Raw genomic sequence first — 22,921 nt, forward strand, 5'->3', positions numbered from 1 at the left:
CCGACGTCACTGCAGAGTAGAACATGTGCTAAGTGCCACGAGAGGGGACAGGGACTGGGCCCAGCTCAGGCCTGCATGTCCCGGGGCCCAGCACAGCCCAGCCCTGGAGTCGGTTTCTCATCTGCCCTTCGATGAGACAAGAGGGCTCTTCAATCCAATCCAGAAGGCATGACCTGGGTATACGGCTGCTGTCACTTATTCAGTGGTGCTGTGACTCGAATGACAAAGAACTCTTGGGGATGATCAACTAGGTTAGTGGCTGGAGGAGAGTGCCTTGCTGGTGTTTACCAGCCCTGGTTTGAACAGGGGCTCGGATGCTCAGTAAACTGCCTTGGCCCTTTAGAGTGTCGACTGAAGAAGGCAGGCAATCACCACATTTTGCTCTGAGACTGTCGAGCCCCTTTGGCCTTAATTTTAGACTCGTCAAGAAACCTGATATGGAATTTGTGGAGGTGGCATCACTGGCTCTGAAATCAATCAGTTCTGAGTTCAGATCTGTGCTTTGCTACTTGTGTGTCGCCTTAGTTAAATTTTTCAGTGTGAGCCTCAGCTTTCTCATCTGTAGAATGGGGTTGAGGAGACTCTCACGTGGCTTCAAGGGCCATCCAGTTGGTGGTCACTTCACTTAATGCTCCACCATGTCCCCCAGTGTGGCCTCCTTGCACCTCTGTCAGGAGGCAGCAGCTTGTGCTGCCATCTCGAGGGTAGTTCTGTGATAAGAGCTAAGCTAACATGTCTGGGGCATTTGCCATGTGCCTGCCCAGCACTACGTGTTCTCAGGTACTGGCTCATTTAGTCTTCACTGCAGCTTTATTTTATAAAGAAACTGAAGCTGAGAGAGGTTAAGTGACTTGTTCAGGATCACAGCCAGGATGTGGCAGAAGCAGGATATATTTTTTACTAAAAGTTGTATCTAGTTTATACATCTATTTCCTGTGGACTGTTCTGGAGGATTAAAAATGATGCACACGTAAAGGACCCAGCACAGTGCCTGGCACCTAGAAGGCGCTGGCTGGTTCCTGGGCTGGCTGGTAGGAGCACCACGGGCTTTGGGCCCGGAGCTGGACAGGTGGGCTCGCCCTGCGCACCTGCCAGCCAGTCCCTGGGAGCCCGGTCGGCCCTGAGGGGACCACACGGGGAGCACCTGAGCCTGGGAGGCAGACAGCTAGCCTCTGTGCGTGTGCTGTGAGCTCCTGCGGTGGTTGGTTCAATGACGTACAGGAAGTGCCCAGGCCAAGAAATGGAAAAATCCTGCTCTGGCAGCCTGGTCCCTGGCAGAGGGGGACCTGGGTGGCTGGTACTCTGGATGGAGCTTGTGACGCAGCTGCTTATGGAATAAAGGCAGGGCTGCCCCAATCAATCAGGGTCCTTGACTTGGAGCTAACAGAACTGAATGGTGGCAACAAGAGTTCTAAACGTCCTTTATGACTGGACAGACGGAGAGTGAGACAGCCAGCAGGGCTTAAACAGGAGGCATTTATTGTTAGAAATGGCAGATCTTACACTCAAATGGGTTTAAGCACAAACACATGGAAAGGGAGGTGCCCCAGCTCCCGCAGGCCCTTCATTCCCTCCAACGCAGGTTTCAGCTGTGCTGCAGCCTGGCAACCACTCTTCCCAACTGTGCTGTTCCCTGTCCCAACGGCAGCAGGAGGTGACAGCGCTCCGTGGTGCCCACCAGCTGGAGGAGACGGGCTGTGCCGGACTCGAAACGCCATCTGCAGGAGCTCCGCCTCTTCTCCACACTTCAGGGAAAACGAGAAAAAGTCCCAACAGGCAAGATGCATTTCCTTAAATAACTGGATAGAGGTATATGGCATTCATTTGCTTAATAAGCAAAACAAAATCAACCAGTCTGGTGCTGATGCTGCGGCAACATCAGGAAGAGCCGGAGTCTCCCGGGGCTGGCGGGCATGGAGCCGCCCTCGGGCCTCGCCCTCGGGCCTCGCCCGGGAGCCTGGGGGCAGCGGGGCCAGGCCTGTCAGAGGGGGCCCTCCCCACCTGCTGGGGCGGTCTCTGGGGTCCAGGCCCGGGAGAGTCTTCAGTCCTCAGTCACAGGCGGGGGTATGAGCTGTAGCTGGAAGTTCTCCTTCTGGAAGACGCTGTTGAAGGCAGGGCCACTCTGGGAGCCGCTGAACGGCCTGCGGCTCTCGCTGCCGCGCTTCTGGGAGAGATCCGTAAGCAGAGCCAGCTGCAAAGGAGGGGACACACGTCAACCGAGGCTGGAGGGTAAGACCCGGGTGTGGACCCCAGAGCTGCATCTCGCTAACAGGCAACAGTGACTTGGCACAAGTTCACGTCATCTGCTAGGGCCTAAATTTCCTCCTTTGATGATGAGGCGGCTGGACTGGGTAAGTCCTGTGGGCACAACAAACTGTGACACTTTCTGACACGGGGAAGCTGTCCGATCCTGAACCTCCTTCACTCTGAGTGTCCCCTCTCCAGCGGGTGTGTGACCCTGTCGCCTCCGTTCTCTCCCTGTGGACACACACCCCGAGCCGCGGTTCTCCACTCTCTGCTCAGCTCACGCCACACGCTCCCTCTTGGTGGGTTCTCCTTGGGATGAATGACGATCACTGGCTCCGACCCCTCTCCTTTGTAACCAGGACAGCCCCAAGTGGACGCCCAGCTGCCACTTCAAACTCAGGGGCTCCAGGCAAGCTCACAGATGCCACCTTCTCCTCTAAGTGCCCTCCCTGCTGCCCTGGGTCCACCAGCGACACCAGCGCTACCCTCACTCTGTTACAGGCTCAGCTCTGGGAGGCCTGCTGAGGAGGGAGAGTGTTAACGCAGCCCACTGGGAAAGCAGGCTTGGGCCCTCAGTGGGGCCATTCCTTTGACCTCAGAGAGGCTTTCGGCAAAAGTACAGAGCCTGACAGCCTAGCCCCTGAGATGCCCTTGATGGTCAGAGAAGAGCTGAATGCCACACCCAAGCTCCTTCACCCGGAGAGAGGGCAGCTGGGAGGACCGAGCCGTCACACACAGCAGGGCGAGCCTCTCGGTGCCAGGCTGCAGCCCTGAGTCTGCGGGACTTCTAAAAGCTCCAGGTAACTTCCCTGAGTGAGTGCCTTTTAGGCGCCAGGCACCAGGATACGAGGTCCTTTACATGAATTATGTCTAATCCTCCACAACCACCCTCTAGGTAAAAATCCCAGAGCCCTGAGAAGTTAAGTTACTTGCCCTGGGTCACCCAGCGGTGAGTGGCAGCGTGGGACTCGAACTCTGGTCCCTGGGACAGTTTCTGCTCAGCCGAGCTGCCTACGGTTCTGCCTTCTCTGGAGATAACTTGTCTGTCACCTGCTCTCTCCTCACCTCCCCTGCCAGGTAGTCTGTCTTCTAGCTGTTCTCCAACCTCTAGCAAGGGTTCTCTCCTCACCCAGGCAATAGTGGCAGAAGGCTCACCCGTGTCTGTCACTTCTGTTGAAAACTCACTGCCAGTGGCTGTGGTAACTGGGGAGACATCTGAAGGCCCCTTGGTTCAAAGTGCCAATTTATCTAAAATAATCCAGCGCCTGGTCCTGGTTCCAACACACGGCTATGGTTCAATGCACAATTCCTAACACAGGCTCGAAAGCTCCGACTGCAAACTCCTTAGCTGGCCCAGGACACGCAGGAGGTGGCTCCCTGCAGGGACTTCCACTGCTGCCTGAGCAGGTTACAGAGTGGTGTCCCTCGCTCTGCACAAGCCCCACCTGTGCCACTTTCTGTCTTCTGTAACCCTCTCAGCTTCCCATCAGCATGTGGAGTTCTCTGCAAGGACTGTTATGTACGATGCTATAACAGGACAGGTGACAGATGCTACGTAAACCCAAAGTTCTTTCACATTGACACTGAAGTAGATCAATCACAAAAGATATTTTGTTTTCCAAGGAAAAAGATATTTTTGTGTTCTACTTCTGTAACTTAGTGTTCTAGAAATTGATGAGTCGTGAATAGTGGCTCAACAGTTTAAAGCAGCAGAACTTCCTTAGAATAGAAGGCCCAGAAACCCAACTCCTGGGGCAGAGCCTGGCTGGAAGTGATGCCAGTTCAGTAAACTTCCTGGAATAAAAGACCCTGCCCAGACCAGCTCTCAAAGAGGGAACACCATTTTTCCTCTGGGCCGCCAGCAACCTAGCAGGTGTGTGGGGAGTGAGCAAAGGGAGCCCAGGCATAAAAAACAGCACATAGGCAGTCTGTGAAAGCCCAAGAAAAGCTTACGGAACAAATCTGGCCTGGCTAGAATTTAGGTGTGACTTGGGGCATGGAGGAGGTGGTAGAGTTTGGACTCCACTTCAGGTGATGGAGAGCCAGGAAAGTGCTGTAAGCAAGGGGTAACAGGACTTCTGGGTTTGGAGATGGTGCCCAAGCAGCAGCCTGGAGAAGGGACGGAAGACCTGCAGTGACCTCTGTGAGATGGAAGGAAAGGGGGGAAAGAGACAGGAGAGCTCCCTACTGAGTGGGTGGGGTGGGAGGGATGAGCTCAGGGTGCCAGCAGGTGACTGCTTTGGGTGACCTGATGACAGAGGATGACACCCAGAGACAGGCACGGGCAAGGAAGAGCGGGTTGGAAAAGTTAATAAGTGCACTTCTGAAGTGCCTGTGGGGCCCCCAGACTGATGTTGTGGCATGACTGCTGTAGCCCTCTAAATCTGTACTCTTCTACAGTAACAGGATTCCAGTAGTTTTAGCCCATGGCCTTTTGGAATCAAGACCAATGCCCCCAGTCTCCACTGCAGTTAGGTGTGGTCACATGTCTAAGTTCCAGACAAAGGAGGTAAGTGGAAGCGGTGTATACAGTTTCTAGGAACTATCCTTAAATAGAGGGCTTATGGTCTTCCTCCTTTTTCTCCACCTCGCTAGCAGGAATGCAGATGTGATGGTTTGAGCTGGGGCAACCATGCTGAATCATGCAAATATAAGCCATATGTTAGAGATGGCAGAGCCACAAAGTAGAAGAAATCTGGAGAGAGATTCGTGGAAGATGCCCTGGGATGCCCATATTTACAATTCTATTTTGGTTAAGCCACTACAATTTAGCATTTATCTTTCATGGCCAAAACAAATTCAACCTGTGCAGATGTCCAGCAGAGTCTGGGGCTTAGGGCAGATTTGGCAGTCATCAGTATAAACAAAGGCTCCCAGATGAGGGATTAGGCTTATGCCTGCTCTCTCTGGAGGCAGTACAAACACAGATGCCCTTCTGTGTCCCCACAGCCCATGGCAGGTAAGGGACAGATATCTTTCCACTGCCTCTGCATCCTTTGCCAAGTTCTGAGTGCTCCCTGGGGTCAGGGCTCCACATAGCCATAACAGGGATGCCAGGGCACCTTACAGACTAAGGACGAGGCTGGAGTGAGGACCTGAGGACACTGTGTTACCAAAACACTAATTATAAATAGGGAAATAAAAATGTAAACAACCACACCAACATTACCCTAGAACTTCCTCGGTAGAGATGGCAAAGCTGATCAAATGCTTGGATCTGCTGTGGATCCAGAACAGGTTCTGAGGTTGCCTGAGAAATCAAAAACAATAAGGTTAATAATAACACCCATGGGCAGCCTCTGTATTTGGTCAGCGGTGCAACAGGATGCAGTGCTTCCTTCACTCCTATGAAGAAAATCCATGGTACCAGCAACTGATAAGATATTTTACCGAACATGAATTAGAAATGGGTGTGCCTCCTCACGCCCTTGGTGCCAGCTCCAGGCCGACAACCTCCCTACGGCCCCTTCCCATGTGGTCTCCAGATTCTCCATACTTAAAAACGAGCTTCCCCTGGGGCTTCTTGGTCCCTCTTGGCCTTTACTCTGCAGAATAATTAGCTGCACCCAGCCTGGCACCCCCAGCACTGAATACGGCCAGCAAAGATGCCCCTTCTTTGTGCTGCCGGTGGAGATACGTTATACGTGAAAAAGCATGTCATTTCCCTGCCTCATTATAAAGCTGGTAGCCACCTAAGGGGCTGAGATTTTAGTCTGCTTTTGGGAGAGGGGAAGTCTAACTTGCTTCTCCAGCAGTCTCCCTTTGTTCCACTGGTTACTGAGCCCAACACTGTGGTCCTACTCTCAGCGGATCCGATCCAACTCACAGCTAGAGGAAGAAATGGGATCCTGGCAGAGGCCGCCATAGGCTTTGGAGTCAGAGGTGAACCGGAATACCAGTTCTGACACCAACCTGCTACGTGACATTAGGCAAGTTCCTGCTCTGACTTGTGAGGCAGGATAATGCTTCCTTATGAGGTTACTGAACATTAAATTAGATGAGATCCGTATTTAAAGTGTCTTTTACCTGCCTGCCCCCACCCCATAAAGGCTCAGTATATGCTGGGGGTTTTTTTGTTTTTTTGTTTTTTTTTAACATCTTTATTGGAGTATAATTGCTTTACAGTGGTGTGTTAGTTTCTGCTTTATAACAAAGTGAATCAGTTATACATATACATATGTTCCCATATCTCTTCCCTCTTGCGTCTCCCTCCCTCCCACCCTCCCTATCCCACCCCTCTAGGTGGTCACAAAGCACCGAGCTGATCTCCCTGTGCTATGCGGCTGCTTCCCACTAGCTATCTATTTTACATTTGGTAGTGTATATATGTCCATGCCACTCTCTCACTTTGTCACAGCTTACCCTTCCCCCTCCCCATATCCTCAAGTCCATTCTCTAGTAGGTCTGCGTCTTTATTCCCGTCTTGCCCCTAGGTTCTTCATGACCATTTTTTTTTCTTAGATTCCATATATATGTGTTAGCATACGGTATTTGTTTTTCTCTTTCTGACTTACTTCACTCTGCATGACAGACTCTAGGTCCATCCACCTCACTACAAATAACTCAATTTCGTTTCTTTTTATGGCCGAGTAATATTCCACTGTATATATGTGCCACACCTTCTTTATCCATTCATCTGTTGATGGACACTTAGGTTGCTTCCATGTCCTGGCTATTGTAAATAGAGCTGCAATGAACACTTTGGTACATGACTCTTTTTGAATTATGGTTTTCTCAGGGTATATGCCCAGTAGTGGGATTGCTGGGTTGTATGATAGTTCTATTTTTAGTTTTTTAAGGAACCTCCATACTGTTCTCCATAGTGGCTGTATCAATTTACATTCCCACCAACAGTGCAAGAGGGTTCCCTTTTCTCCACACCCTCTCCAGCATTTATTGTTTGTAGATTTTTTGATGATGGCCATTCTGACTGGTGTGAGATGATATCTCATTGTAGTTTTGATTTGCATTTCTCTAATGATTAATGATGTTGAGCATTCTTTCATGTGTCTGTTGGCTATCTGTATATCTTCTTTGGAGAAATGTCTGTTTAGGTCTTCTGCCCATTTTTGGATTGGGTTGTTTGTTTTTTTGATATTGAGCTGCATGAGCTGCTTGTAAATTTTGGAGATTAATCCTTTGTCAGTTGCTTCATTTGCAAATATTTTCTCCCATTTTGAGGGTTGCCTTTTCGTTTTGTTTATGGTTTCCTTTGCTGTGCAAAAGCTTTTAAGTTTCATTAGGTCCCATTTGTTTATTTTTGTTTTTATTTCCATTTTTCTAGGAGGTGGGTCAAAAAGGATCTTGCTGTGATTTATGTCATAGAGTGTTCTGCCTATGTTTTCCTGTAAGAGTTTGATAGTGTCTGGCCTTACATTTAGGTCTTTAATCCATTTTGAGTTTATTTTTGTGTATGGTGTTAGGGAGTGTTCTAATTTCATACTTTTACATGTACCTGTCCAGTTTTCCCAGCACCACTTATTGAAGAGACTGTCTTTTCTCCATTGTATATTCTTTTTTTTTTTTTTTTTTAAATGAAAGCTTCTTTCTTTCTTTTTGGCTGTGTTGGGTCTTCGTTTTTGTGTGAGGGCTTTCTCTAGTTGCGGCGAGCGGGGGCCACTCTTCGTCGCGGTGTGTGGGCCTCTGTCGTGGCCTCTCTTGTTGCGGAGCACAAGCTCCAGACGCGCAGGCTCAGTAGTTGTGGCTCACGGGCCTAGTTGCTCCGCGGCATGTGGGATCTTCCCAGACCAGGGCTCGAACCCGTGTCCCCTGCATTGGCAGGCAGATTCTCAACCACTGCACCACCAGGGAAGCCCTCCACTGTATATTCTTGTCTCCCTTATCAAAGAAAGATAAGGTGACCATATGTGCGTGAGTTTATCTCTGGGCTTTCTATCCTGTTCCATTGATCTATATTTCTGTTTTTGTGCCAGTACCATACTGTCTTGATTACTGTAGCTTTGTAGTATAGTCTGAAGTCAGGGAGCCTGATTCCTCCAGCTCCGTTTTTCTTTCTCAAGATTGCTTTGGCTATTCGGGGTCTTTTGTGTTTCCATACAAATTGTGAAATTTTTTTGTTCGAGTTTTGTGAAAAATTATGCTGGTTTTTATCACCACAATTTAGAGCACCCTCAGTTAAACGATGGTGTGTTTCAGTGATGAAGGTGTTGTTGACACTGGCACCCATCCCTGAGGGCTGAGCGAGGGTTCTGGGACTGAAGGGAGCTGCAAAAGGTGGTCTGGAGACTCGTTCTGTATATAAGAAAGTCCTGGCAGGAATGGCCACCAAAACAGTGATATAAACAATTGCCTGCATCCAGGATGTGGAAGAAGTTCAGGAACAGGGGAGGCACAGAGCAAATAACATCACTCAGAACAGTTACTATGTACTGAGCGTTTCCTACATGCCGAGCCCTGTGTGCTACATGTTTTCCGTGGATGACCTCATTAAACCCTCACAACCACTCTAGGAGGAAGGTTCTGCCGTGTTCATTCTCCCCCACCCCCCAAAGATTTGAAGTTTACACAGCATTACAACTTTAAGAGGTTATGTAAACTTGTGTTCCAGGAATGACTTTGCTTCTTTTCTTCAAAATTTTCACCACCCTTAGGGGGAAAAAGCCTACTAAGCACTAAGAGAGAATGGAAATAAGCACTACCCCTGAATGAATCATGCTAATGATTGTGAAATGACTTCACAGCTTCTTCTTTGTGAAAGGATCTGCTTCAAGATCAAGAGAGCAGCTGTCAATAAGGAGGCTCACAGCTCCTGGGCTTCTGGAATCCCACGATGATGCCCCAGAGACCAGCCCAGGACACAGCTGCCTCAGTTCTTCCTGATGCTCTCAGTGATGTGGGAATTGCTGAGGATGGCCTGATGGGAATCCCAAGCAGGGCAGCCAGAAAGAGAAAAGGAAGGACCATAGGGGTCCTGCTTTTCATTCTAGACTCACACCTCTGGGTCTGCCAGACACATGGAGGGATCATCCTCTAATCTGAGAATGTTTAAACTTGCCTTGACACTTTAAGAAACACTTCTTCTCAATATAATTTGGTACAAAAACTATCCTATTCTTAGAACGTGTGTGGAGTATCACACTTCCAATAGATACTAAGTAAGACGCACAGGGGAGTTCCAAGCTAAAGATGATCAGAAGGTTTGAGAAATACTGCAAACCAAGCTCAAACAAGCAAAAAGAGAAAATATATAAATACCTTTGAGAGACTTAACACTGGTCCTCCCCCGATTTTCCAAATCCCTTCAGTACTACTGGCATGAACGGGGGAGCAGGACAAGTTAAGGACAAGGATGACACCTGCCTTTCACTGGCCATTCAAAACCTCAGCTGTGGGGCCTGCCAGCGCCACAGTCCATATGACAAGGGACCAAGCTGCCCTGATCTTACCTCTGTTTATTCCCTGGTTACTCCGTGATGTGGTTTAACAAGGAGGGTCCAAGTGGAATGGCGTCAGGAGTGGACTAGGTAAGTCCGCAGGGGCTGGGGCTGTTAAGGCAGGTTAATTAACAAGGAGGTTGTAAAGGTGAAGGTGGAAGATGACAAAGCAACAAGAGCAAGAAAAGGTCTCTCCTTACAGAAACACTTCTATAAAACAGCCCTTTGCCTTGAAGGGATAATGTAAGAAAAAAATCTCATGAAATGTACTACTGTACTTGTTATGAAAATGCAGATGTACAGGCTACTTGTGATGATCCACTGAAGAAATTCCCATCAGACCCTCTGCTGAGAAAAACTGTTGGACACGGTTACTAGTTGTGTAGACTTGCTACTAATTGTGTTTTCTTTTTTGTTTCTGTCACTAGGGAACTCAAAACTTAAGTGGTCAGCTACATAAGTCTAGCAGCTGCACAAGACTTGGTGGCAAACATTTATGTGTGCTATTATAATCTGGTTTTATATTAGTTTCCATAGGCATACAGTTTTTTAAAATCTAGATTTCCTCATTTTTTCATCCAATTGGTTGTATTTTGGAAGCCAACTCAAATCATTTTGGGAAAGCAAAGGTCAAGTCAGATCAGAAGTAGAAAATGCATATGACAAACCCACAACTAACATCATTCTCAACAGTGAAAAGCTGAAAGCATTCCCTCTAAGATCAGGAACAAGACAAGGATGTCCACCCTCACCACTTTTATTCAACATAGTTTTGGAAGTCCTAGCCATGGCAATCAGAGAAGAAAAAGAAATAAAAGAAATCCAAATTGGAAAAGAAGAAATAAAACTGTCACTGTTTGCAGATGACATGGTACTATATGTAGAAACTCCTAAAGACGCTACCAGAAAACTACTCATCAGTGAATTCAGTAAAGTTGCAGGATACAAAATTAATATACAGAAATCTCTTGCATACCTATACACTAACAATGAAAGATCAGAAAGAGAAATTAAGGAAACACTCCCATTTACCATCACATCAAAAAGAATAAAATTCCTAGGAATAAACCTGCCTAAGGAGGCAAAAGACCTGTACTCTGAAACTATAAGACACTGATGAAAGAAATCAAAGATGACACAAACAGATGGAAAGATACACCATGTTCTTGGATTGGAAGAATCAATAGTGTGAAAATGACTACACCAGCCAAGGCAATCTAAAGATTCAATGCAATCCTGATCAAATTACTAATGGCATTTTTCACAGAACTAGAACAAAAAAATTTTAAATTTGTACGGAAACAAAAAAGACCCCGGACTGCCAAAGCAAACATGAAAAAGAAAAATGGAGCTGGAGGAATCAGGCTCCCTGACTTCAGTCTATACTACAAAGCTACAGCAATCAAAACAGTATGGTACTGGCACAAAAACAGAAATACAGATCAATGGAACAGGATAGAAAGCCCAGAAGTAAACCCATGCACCTATGGTCAATTAATCTACGACAAAGGAGGCAAGAATATATAATGGGCAAAAGACAGTCTCTTCAGTAAGTGGTGCTGGGAAAACTGGACAGCCACATGTAAAAGAATGAAATTAGAACATTCTCTAACACCATACACAAAAATAAACTCAAAATGGAATAAAGACAAATGTAAGGCTGGATACTATAAAACTCTTAGAGGAAAACATAGGGAGAACATACTTTGACATAAATCACAGCAAGATCTTTTTTGATCCACCTCCTAGAATAATGAAAATAAAAACAAAAATAAAAAAATGGGACCTAATGAAACTTCAAAGCTTTTGCACAGCAAAGGAAACCATAAACAAAATGAAAAGAAAACCCACAGAATTGGAGAAAATATTTGCAAACAAAGCGACTGACAAGGGATTAATCTCCCAAATATACAAACAGCTCATGCAACTCTATATCAAAAAAACAAACAACCCGGTAAAAAAATGGGCAGATCTAAATAGACATTTCTCCAAAGAAGACATACAGATGGCCAAAAAGCACATGAAAAGATGCTCAACATCACTAATTATTAGAGAAATGCAAATCAGAACTACAATGAGGTGTCACCTCACACTGGTCAGAAGGGCCATCATCAAAAAGTCTACAAACAATAAATTCTAGAGAGGGTGTGGAGAAAAGGGAACCATCTTGCACTGTTAGGGGGAATGTAAATTGATACGGCCACTATGGAGAACAGTATGGAGGTTCCTTAAAAAACTAAAAATAGAGCTACCATATGATCCAGCAATCCTACTCCTGGGCGTAATATCCAGAGAAATCCATAATTCGAAAAGATACATGCACCCCAATGTTCACTGCAACACTATTTACAATAGCCAAGACGTGGAAGCAACGTAAATGTCCATTGACAGAGGAATGGATAAAGATGATGTGGTACATATATACAATAGAATATTACTCAGCCATAAAACAGAATGAAATAATGACATTTGCAGCAACATGGATGGACTCAGTAATCTCTAAGTGAAGTAAGTCAGACAGAGAAAGACAAATATACAGAGAAAGACAAATATATGATATCACTCATATGTAGAACCTAATTTTCAAAAGTGATACAAATGAACTTATTTACAAAACAGACTCAGAGATTTTGAAAACAAACTTATGGTTACCAACGGGGAAATGTTGGGGGGAGGGATAGATTGGGAGTTTTGGATTAACATATATATACTACTATAATATAAAATAGACAATAAACAAGGACCTACTGTACAGCACAGGGAACTCTACTCAATGTTCTGTAATAACCTATATGGAAAAGAATCTGAAAAAGAATGAATATACGTATATGTATAACTGAATCACTTTGCTGTATACTTGAAACTAACACAACACTGTAAATCAACTATACTCTAATAAAATTAAAAAAAAAAAAAAAGTAGAAAATGCTACTGTTAAAAATAGAATCATGCTTTCATCCCCAGGAAGCATTACACAGCAGATGAGTCTATTCCAGGCACAGAATAAATGGCTGTAGCCCCTGGAAGTTTGCTCACTGAGGCAGAAAGTGCAGGAGTCTCAAATGATAGTCCAACCCATGTTTTCTGATCCAGCGCTTCTCCAAGCGATTTCTTTCACGTGCATAAGAATCGCAGAAAGATCTTGTTAAAATGCAGATTCTGGTTAGAAGGTCTGGGGTGGGGTCTGAGATTCAGTGTTTCTCACATGCTCCCGGGTGACACTTGGAGGAGCACAGCGCTAATCTGTACCTAGAACAGCCCAGCACAGCTGGACTTTCTGTCCTCACTGCGTCCTAATGGGAGCAGGACACTCTCAGCTTATGGGCATTTGCCTTCTTCTGATTCGACTGTACCAAATCAACCAATCAACCAGCATTTCTCTTTTTCTAAGTGTCCCGATTAGGTATGTTGTATTCAACTTTCAATGAGTTCCAATGCATCTTAGAAACCCTTGGGTATAATAAGAAAATTTAATAAGAATGTTTCTGCCATATGGTTTATTTTGAATCCTACTGAATTGCAATCCTACTGAATCCTACACCTACTCTACTACATAAGTGAACGGGATTGTGCAAATTGAGGAAAGGAAGGCTAGGAGACTTGCCCAACACAAATCAAAAATTCACAATCCAGTAAGAGTCATAACCAGGACCTCTACCTTATAAAACCCTAGTCCCCCTCTCCTGGGAGAAAAGCTGGAGTAACAAATAGGTAAGTGTGCACACAAACACATACACACACGCAGATCCATAATTTCAAACATGACATGTCCAGATACGTGTGCAGGGTTGCACTGAGTTCTGGGCTTGTCATCATCATATTCCCCCTCTAGGCCCTTAAACTCCTTGGAGATACCCAGGGAAGGGGTTTTCCAACAACGACATCCTTCAGAAATTGAAAAACGTGGTGGTTCCACGGGTGTGAAATAACTGAAGGTGACAGGACCTTTCTTATAACACAAGCCATCATCCTGGACAACCAGATACTGAACAAAGGAGCCACTGCTGGGGCTGCCCTGGGACCCTCTGGAAGCAAAGGTGCTGCAGGACAGAGATGCCCTATTCTTGGCCAGGCGGTGCTGTCTCTGTGGAAAACTATCTGAATACAAGTCATCTGAGGTAAAACAGCAGAGCTATTTGTAGACGTGCCTAGGACCCAGTCGATGCTTACCTGTCTTAAAATCCTTCCTGGAACAAGACGGAATATTTAAAAAAAGGAAGCATTCAGGGAATGACTAATACATCACTAAGGTGAGGATTTCTGTACTCTTCTCCTTGGGTTGAGGGTTCCAGCAGTGAGGCGGGGTGAGAATGGGGGAAGGGACAGGGCCCTGGGCAGGCAGCTTGTCCAGAGAAGGCCAGTTTAGCGGTTTTATGCCCCGCCCTATGCAGGGTCCGGCCCACTCACCTCCAGGCCTCACAAATGGGGATCCAGTTCTGTTGTTCAACAGATATTTCTGGGACCTCTGCTATATCAGTGCCTGGGATATAAAGATGAGTAAATCAAGAGGAGCTTAAATGTCTCACAGATTTTGGGACATTAAAAACCCCACAAAAAGATCACCCTCTCCAGAGCTGATAAGCAAAGCTTGAGAGGTTACTGAGGTATAATAACCATATACAGCATATTTGCCAGGGCAGCCTTGTTTGAAACACGCTCTCACATTATCTACATATACCATCAAAAGGTCCCTGAAATTACAACATTTTTGGGTCCAGATTACACTCTTGCACACATGAGAGTAAATACTTAGGAAGGCTCAGCTCCAGCCCTCTCCCCGAGCGCCCCGATCCCGTCCTGTCAGTAGATTAGCTGCCACATGGCCCGTCCACAACTGCATTGTTGTGCTATAGTGTAATTATCTGTTTACCTGTCTCCCCGTTAGCCTGTGAACTCCTTAAATATCAGAACTTTATCTTATTCATCCTTTATTCCCAGTGCTCTACAGCCAGCAAATGTTCAACAAACATTTGCTGAACATCCCATATCCTGCTTTACTCTTCACTGTCCATTTTAGGAACAAGAGCAGGCAGCAATTTGCTCTCTTGGCCCAGTGTGAAATCACTGGCATTTGTCTTCCTTTTTCCAAGAACTTGGACTTTGTAAAAAGATTCTTTGTGATTTCTGGCATGTTTATCCTGTATCTCAGTGAAATATCTATTTCATCCTATTTAATTCACTTTTGGGGAAAGTATTATTTTTCAAATGTCAGAAGATACCAACCCTTGTAAGAAGGAATGGAAATTTACCAAACCAGTGGGACTTTTGGTTAAAAGCCTCTTTCTGTTGTTGCTCTGGCACATCCTGTGCAGGGCCCTCGGTCCCACATGACCTAAGCCTGCTTTCCAAGTGCCCGTGATACTGCGGCAGCTGGTAGACAAAAGCCTGGGCTCTAGAGCCTGCCTGCCTGAGCCCACAACCTGCGTCACCAATCACTGGCACTACAATCATTGGCAAGTTACCTATTCACTCTGAGCTAGGGGGGGTGTGTGTGTGTGTCTGAGAAGATTAAGAAGGTAATGCACGTGGAGCATGCAGTAAACACCCAAGACTCAGTAAGTCCTCAATAAGTGTTACCAGTCTACACACGATACTGGTCGTGTGTACCTAGTCCTAACGTGGCCACCAAAAATGGAAAGAAAGGAGACGTCAGAGCACAGTGCAGACAAGACTGGCCTGGCAACAGAGGGAGGGGTGGATGTTGCAGGAGAGAGAGAAGGAACAGTGGAGGGAAAGCTTCGAGAAAGGAGTGCTCCAAGGACAGGGCGCCGTCTCTCGCTCACGGCACCCAGCACTGTGCCTGGCACAGAACAGCTGTGAAATAATTATCTGCTGATAATTATCTGCTGAAGGGATGGGAAGGGCGAGCAGATTTTCTACTTCTTACAGTCACTGGGGTGTTTCTAAACCGCCTGCAATGCAGGAAGGGGAACACAGGGCGTGGCTTGCACAGACCTGGGCTCTACCTGAATTCTATGATGACTAGTGAGTGGCTCTGGCCAAGTTTTTTAGCTTCTCTCAGCTTCTTTAGTTGTAAAACACTACTCTGCAGACCTGTGAGGATCAGAGATGACGTATGGTCCTGACACCTATTTGATGGTCAGCAGTCGGCCGCGACTATTGTGCCTGTGTTATCTCTGCTCCCTGCGGAAGCACCTGGAAGGAAGAGCACTGGGCTGAGAAGCTGGAGACTTGAGCGCTCATCCGGTCATAGCTCCCTGTGTAAGCAGAGCAGGTTGCATTGCTCCGCTGGGTCTGTGTTCCAATTTATTGAAGGACAGTGCCACCACAGGCCACACTCTACCATCCGGGGGAGATGTGGGCGCCATGAGACAACAGGCATTTAGGGCACGAAAGATTCAAGTAAGCTAGTGGTGTTTACTGAAGCTAATCATGGATTTTATTGCATCATCAGAAGCAAACTAGGGCAACCAACTACAGACACTGTCACAAAGACCCATGATAGCCCTGAAGAGAAACAGTAGATTCAGCCTAAGATGCTGTACAGAGAAACTGATTTGCCAAATCAGTGTCACGCACAAAAGTGGGAGCAAGAAAATTTGAACATAGTCTCAGTTTGGCAAATCCTTACACATAAAGCACCCTACCTAGACCATCTAACCCACTAGCACAGAACTGATCAGGAGTGATTTTCCAATTGTAAGAGAAAGAAAAACATACTTGATACTATCTGCTAGAGCAAATTTCTTTCTTCCCATGTAATGAAGTCCAGTGATAAGAGCTGAAAATTAAACTGCAGCTGAACATTAGAGGAAGAAGCAATGACAACCCTGGAAGTGACCTTGTTAACACTCAGCATTAAAGTAAATCCGGGGGAAAATGAGGCTCTGATGATCTGGGAGAGCCGCAGGGAGAGGGATGCTGGGCTGACATAGTGACTCAAAAAGCTCAGTGACTCCCAGACGTGGTGGAAGTGAGAGCTGTAATTACATTCGTTGCAAGGAAGAAAACAAACCAGGGTTTTCAGGATCCACGGGCCTCGTAACCGGCACATCAAGCGTGATACAGGAAGCAACTATGATCCCTGCCACCCTGAAGGCTGGGTTCCTAGGAATATGGATAATAACACTAGGGATTCTGGATACAGAGCCTTCCGAGTCACACACGCAGACAGGGACAGTCACAGAAGACTAAGCTCTGCTTGTTCGTGGCTTATTCTCCACAACGAACAAGGTCCTGAAATCAAAATCCCAACATTTCCCTTCCTGTTGTCTTCCCACACGAGCAAATGACAGGGGAACCTAGTCTAATTCTGCAACACGAGTATTTGTCTGCACGCACTCCAGGAGCCTTCTACTGGCAGCTCTGTAACTGGCTGGCGGGGATGGGGGCACAGATGGAGCAGAATGAACGGAATGAGAACGGTATTGCCCACCTGCTCCCACCTGCCCCGGCCTCACCACCAAATCCTTCTCTTTCTAATAGAGTCAGACTTTTGCCACCACCTAAGCTGTTTCAAACTAGAGGTCCTTAATATTTAACACTTTTGCCTAAAATGAAACTCTGACTTCAGAGGTAAGAGTGAAGCCATACTTCCTTCCCCACCTGCAAACAGAAAACACCTTTCCTAAAAGTCCCACCCACGGCTCAGTTTGCTTTCACACAGAACCTGGCCCCTCACACACCCTCATTTCCCAATGCCTCAAAACTCTCAATTAGCTCAAAGCTAATAATGAATCAGGTGAAGAAATAATAAAATAAGCAGGTACATTGCTAAGCTGACTGGAGAGAGGAGGGAAACACCTGGCAGAACATCTCTTAAGGAGATTTCACTTAGAACCAGCTATAAGGGAAGAGTATTTGAGGTTGGAGGTGGAAATGTGAAAGGCTGACTGAAAATATCCATAAAAAACCAAGACCTTCAAAACCACAATTAAAAAGAAAGAGCACAGTTGACTTTTCACAGCAGAGGAAGAAAATGCTGGTTTAAGTCTTCTAAGGTGTGAAAAGGAATAACCACCACCACTGCAGCAGCTAACAGTTACTAAGCAAGTGATTACTGTGTGCCAGCGTGCTCCAAGCCCTGAACGCGTATTATCTCACCTCATCGAACCATCACCAACACCCCATGAAGTTGGTTCTTTTGTTATCCTCATTTTACCTTTGAAGGACCTAAGGTCCTGGGTGCAGGACGTGCCCAAGGTCACTCTGGCTGGTGGCAGAGCCCAGATGTGAACTTGGGCAGTCCAGTCCCAGAGGTTTCTTCTACTTGCCATGCTCTTGGTATCGGTCTGGAAAAAGCCTGACAGAAAGTCACTTTCAAGGGACTCAGAAGGCTATGTCAGGAGCACACTAGGTACAAACAGCTCATGCAGCTCAATATCAAAAAACAACCCAATCAAAAAATGGGCAGAAGACCTAAGTAGACATTTCTCCAAAGAAGACATACAGATGGCCAAAAAGCACATGAAAAGATGCTTAACATCACTATTTATTAGAGAAATGCAAATCAAATGTGTATCGCCTCACACTAGTCAAAATGGCCATCATCAAAATAGCTACAAACAAATGCTGGAGAGGGTGTGGAGAAAAGGGAACCCTCCTGCACTGTCGGTGGGAATGTAAATTGATACAGCCACTATGGAGAACAGTATGGAGGTTCCCTAAAAAACTAAAAATAGAACTACCATATGACCCAGCAATCCCACTACTGAGCACATACCTGGAGCAAACCATAATTCGAAAAGATACATGCACCCCAATGTTCATTGCAGCACTATTTATATTAGCCAGGACATGGAAGTAACTGAAATGTCCATCAACAGAGGAATGGATAAAGAAGATGTGGTACATATATACAATGGAACCATAGCAAAGAACAAAATAATGCCATTTGCAGCAACATGGATGGACCTAGAGATTATTATACTGAGTGAAGTTAAGTCAGACACAGAAAGACAAATATCACACGATATCACTTATATGTGGAATCTAAAAAAAAGGGTACAAATGAACTTATTTACAAAACAGAAGTAGAGTCACAAACATAATAGAAAACAAACTTATGGTTACCAGGGGATAAGGGGGTGGGAGGGATATATTGGCAGACTGGGATTGACATATACATGCTACTATATATAAAATAGATAACTAATAAAGACCTACTGTATAGCACAGGGAACTCTACTCAATACTCTGTAATGGCCTATATGGGAAAGGAATCTAAAAAAGAGTGGATATATGTATATGTATAACTGATTCACTTTGCTGTACACCTGAAACTAACACAACATTGTAAATCAACTTTACTCCAATAAAAATTTAAAAAAGGAGGGGGGAGCACACTAGGACTAGCTGGGGTCAATATCTGAGCCATGCTCTTGAAACACTGATGGCCTCTCACCTCCTTCAGGGGATCCTTCACGATTCTGCTTTTTAGTTAAAGAAACTCATCCTATCAGGCCTATGAGGTCTCAACAAAAAGCCCAGGAGACAGAGACAGCAGATCCGATGAATATCCTCTACAGCTGTTAGTGTCAGGCCTAAAAGTGCATCTTGGAAGGCTGGGCTGCAGAAGCCCCATGAAAGCCAATGGTGCTAAGGACCAAGCTAAACTCTTGCAGTGAGAGACCTCACACATGGTGAGAAGACAGTTTTGTGCACACACCAGGTCATGAATGTTTTCTGCCACCACAGAAAAAACTCTGAACTTGGCTGACACTAATTAGTTGTGTTGATACACTTGATGTCAGTTATCTCATCTACAAAACAGAAGATACCTGCATAGCCTACCTCACAAGGCTCTTGTGAGGGGAGTGGAGGGGAGGGAAGAAGGGGAGGAGAAGGAAATGGAGAAAACGTTTCCTGTCATCTATTTAAGTCTCTGGCCTTATTCTACTACTTTCGTGTTTGATGTGTATATTAACCCAACAGGTAGATTTGATTGTCTCTAATTTACATGGGAGGAAACTGAGGTTCAGACATGTTAAAATACAATTTGTAAGCGACAGGGCAGCTCCTGATAATAGGTCTAACCCTAAGCCCACTACCCACGTTAGCAACATAAGGTGCTACAAGTGTGTGAGGTACTAGGGACTCCCGAGGACAACCTGAGCTGCCCAGTGTGCTGGGGGCTGACAGGGCATCTGCCCAAGTACCTGTCAGGATCCTTGGGGCCATCCATGAGGTCAGTGCCACTAATTCTGTGTCACTATACAAGGGACACAGTATTTTTTTTTTTTGGTTGTCCACCCATTTTGCTCCCTCACAAAAAGAAATGCCCCCCAATTGGTTTAAAGTCTCTGATACCTGTATACCCTGTCTATGCTTGGCTACTCCTTGCCTAACCTGCTTTGAAAGGCAACAACCTGGGGAAAATCCATGGTGGCAAAAACTGACTCTCATTATGCCTAAAAGAAAGGATTAAAAAAAAAATGGATTAGGCAACTGCAGAATGTAGTTTGAACTTTTAAATAACTAATGTAGTTCCTTGGTTAAATTCATGAAAACTTGCCTATTATCTTAACAGGGATTATTATTACTATTATTACAAAGGGTTGGTCATCTTGGTGTAATGGGAAGCTCAAACTCCCAAACAGATGAAAAAATAATTGCTGGGTGTTGCCATCCCCATGTAATGGAGGCATTATCTAGAGTGGGCATTATCCGGATATGTCAGGACACAGACCAGGACCATTATAACTAGAAATGAAAAATGAAAGTACCAGGAAATGAGGCAAATGACAACTAGGCTGGGACCCCCAACCTCATTCCTTCCTGAGGGCACTGTCCTACGCAAACTTGCATTTTGCTACATGGTATATCGTGGTTCCTCCAATCTTGCTTTTTCTTTCTGTCAGGAAAGGAAAATCTAAAAGAATCCAGAAAGATTTACTTTTATGGGAAGAACACTCACAAAGAAAGCTCTTAGTGGTGTGGCATTTTCTGTTAGTCAGAAATACCCCTTTGTCTTGTTAAAAAAAATTAAAACAGGGAATTCATATATGTAATTAAAGGCTTGCTACCCTTTGATTATCTAACTGATTGTGGTCTACTTAAGAAGAAAGTCAAACCATTATCTTGATGGATGCCACTGTGGGGTAGCAATTATGACAAAGCTCTCCTCTGAGGGTAGGGTCCTTAATGATTTTTTATCAGAGTTGTGATTGCTGAAACATTTTAAGTTCCAGTATTGCCCATTTTAACTGGCTAAAATGATTACCTGATAGCAAGGAGTATAGAGTCAACTGGAAAAGCAAGTTTAACCCTGAAATTACCAAAACCCAATTCAAGTTAACAACATAATTACAAACCAAAGGAAAAAGAACACTGGTGCACCATGGTTGTACTCTATTTCGTTTAGACACCAATTTGCTGTCTACAAGAGAGAAAAGCTTTTGGACCAACAAGAAGTGTCCCCCAGTTGGTTTAAAGTCTCTGATACCTGTATACTCTATGCTTGGCTACTCTTTGCCTAACCTTCGCTTAATTGAAATTTATAGGAATTATACCCAACAACTGTAGATTACACTTTTTTCAAGTGCATGAATAATGTTTACATAGAGAGACCATATGCTTGCCCATAAAAAAGTCTCGATGACTTTCCAAAGATTTATATCTTACAGGGTATGCTCTCTGGTCACAACAGAATTAAATTAGAAATCCAAAACAATAATGTATCTAAAGAAACCTCAAATATTTGAAAATTAAAATAATATACTTCTGAATAACCAATAAATGAAGAAGAAATCACAAGGTAAAATAGAAAATATTTCAAGATAATAATGAAAGTATAACATTATCAAAATTTGTGGGATACAGCTTTAGTAGTGCTTAGACAGAAATTTATAGCTTTAAAGTTTTATATTAGGTAAGAAGAAAGGCTTACTAAGTTTCCACCTTAAGAAGCTAGAAAAAGAAAAGCAAATTAAATCCTAAGTAGAAGGAAGACAAAAATAACTAAATGGAAATTGTGGAACTGACAAGTATAATATCTGATGTGAAAAACTCACTGGATGATCTTGACAGTAGATTTGATACTACAGAAGAAAAGATCAGTGAATTTGAAGCCATGACAATAGAAATTATTCAAATTGAAGCATAGAGAGAAAATAAGGTAAAAATAATGAAAAAGGCCTCAGTGACCTGTGGAACAACATTAAACTGTCTAATATATGTGTAATTAGAGGCCCAGAAGGAGAGAGATTGGGGCAGAAAATATATTTCAAGAAATAATGGCCAAAAGTTTTCCAAAATTGATGAAAATATTAAACATATAGATCCAAGAATCTTAATGAACCCCAAGAAAAGAAAACAGAGAGAAATCCACACCTGGGCATATCATTGCTGAAGAACAAAGATAAAGAGGAAAACTTGAAAGCAGCCAGAGGGAAAAAGGACATTGTATACATGGTGTTACCAGCTGCCTTCCCTGGGAAAAAGACACTAAGATGGAGATCTACGTGCTGGCAGTTACTGGTGGGTGCTTGGAATGGAAACCTCTGGGGAAGTAAAGGATGCAGAAGTGGGCAGAGGGAGAAGTTAAACTGTGATGCAATCACAACACAGGCCCCAGATGATCCCAAGGAGAGTTCTGGAGCTAAGATGGCTTTGAAGAAATTGTCCTGCATTAAGACAAGGTGTTCTGGCCTTTATAACCCTTCAATCACTAGAAATTAGATGCAGGCCACTCTCAAGAAGAGGCTGTCACTGTTGGCAAGATACATCCCTTTAGCTGAGGACAATTCCTAGAGAAGGATGAGCTGAAAGCTATCTGCTGCTGAAACTCCCAGCAGCTGAAGGAATGAGTACTTCTCATTCTCCTGGAAGATGGGAGAACAGCGCACCCACAACATCCACAAAAGAGGAAAACAATGGTAAGAATTACCACTGATGACTTATTAAAACAATGCAAACCTAAGACAGTAGAATAGCATTTTTAATGAACTGAAAGAAAAAGATATGGACTGTAATCATCATGGACATTTTACAAGTGTGACAATCAACAAAAGCTTCTCAAGGCGGGAAATCTTTATAGATCCCTTTGTGGAATGAACTTGTACTTTGGCTCAGAAGGTCCCTGGGTCCTGCAATGCCTGTCCAGGACTCCTGTGCCCATGAGAAAACTATGCCAGGCATTTTCTCAAAGCATCAGGCCTCTGCGTGCTCTTCTCAGCAAGCTTCATGGCAATCACTGCAGTCCTTACCAAATATCTCTGATATGACATTGTAAATTATAAGGAATCAATATACTGGGTACATGTAAAACTTTTTTTTCCCGGGAATCAAGGTGGACGTGTGGGACAAAAATTGAGGCAATG

The 22,921-nt window shown here is 44.8% G+C and overlaps 1 protein-coding gene across 4 annotated transcripts in view; it reads right to left on the reverse strand.

Annotated features, from left to right (window-relative positions):
* Positions 1 to 1,457: 1,457 nt before the first annotated feature.
* Positions 1,458 to 22,921, reverse strand: part of VPS8 (VPS8 subunit of CORVET complex) — a 295,388-nt gene continuing 273,924 nt past the window's right edge. For 3 of the 4 annotated variants that reach the window (XM_061194392.1, XM_061194393.1, XM_061194397.1), the window contains 2 exons: positions 5,417 to 5,497; positions 1,458 to 2,191 (listed from right to left, as the gene is read on the reverse strand). In XM_061194392.1, the coding sequence (XP_061050375.1) occupies positions 2,042 to 2,191; positions 5,417 to 5,497 (231 nt within the window). In that variant the 3' untranslated portion in view covers positions 1,458 to 2,041. The remainder of the gene's footprint in view (positions 2,192 to 5,416; positions 5,498 to 22,921) is intronic. The other variant, XM_061194394.1, reaches the window with a different exon arrangement.

The sequence above is a fragment of the Eubalaena glacialis genome, chromosome 6 (assembly GCF_028564815.1).
Source record: "Eubalaena glacialis isolate mEubGla1 chromosome 6, mEubGla1.1.hap2.+ XY, whole genome shotgun sequence".
Classification (NCBI taxonomy): domain Eukaryota; kingdom Metazoa; phylum Chordata; class Mammalia; order Artiodactyla; family Balaenidae; genus Eubalaena; species Eubalaena glacialis.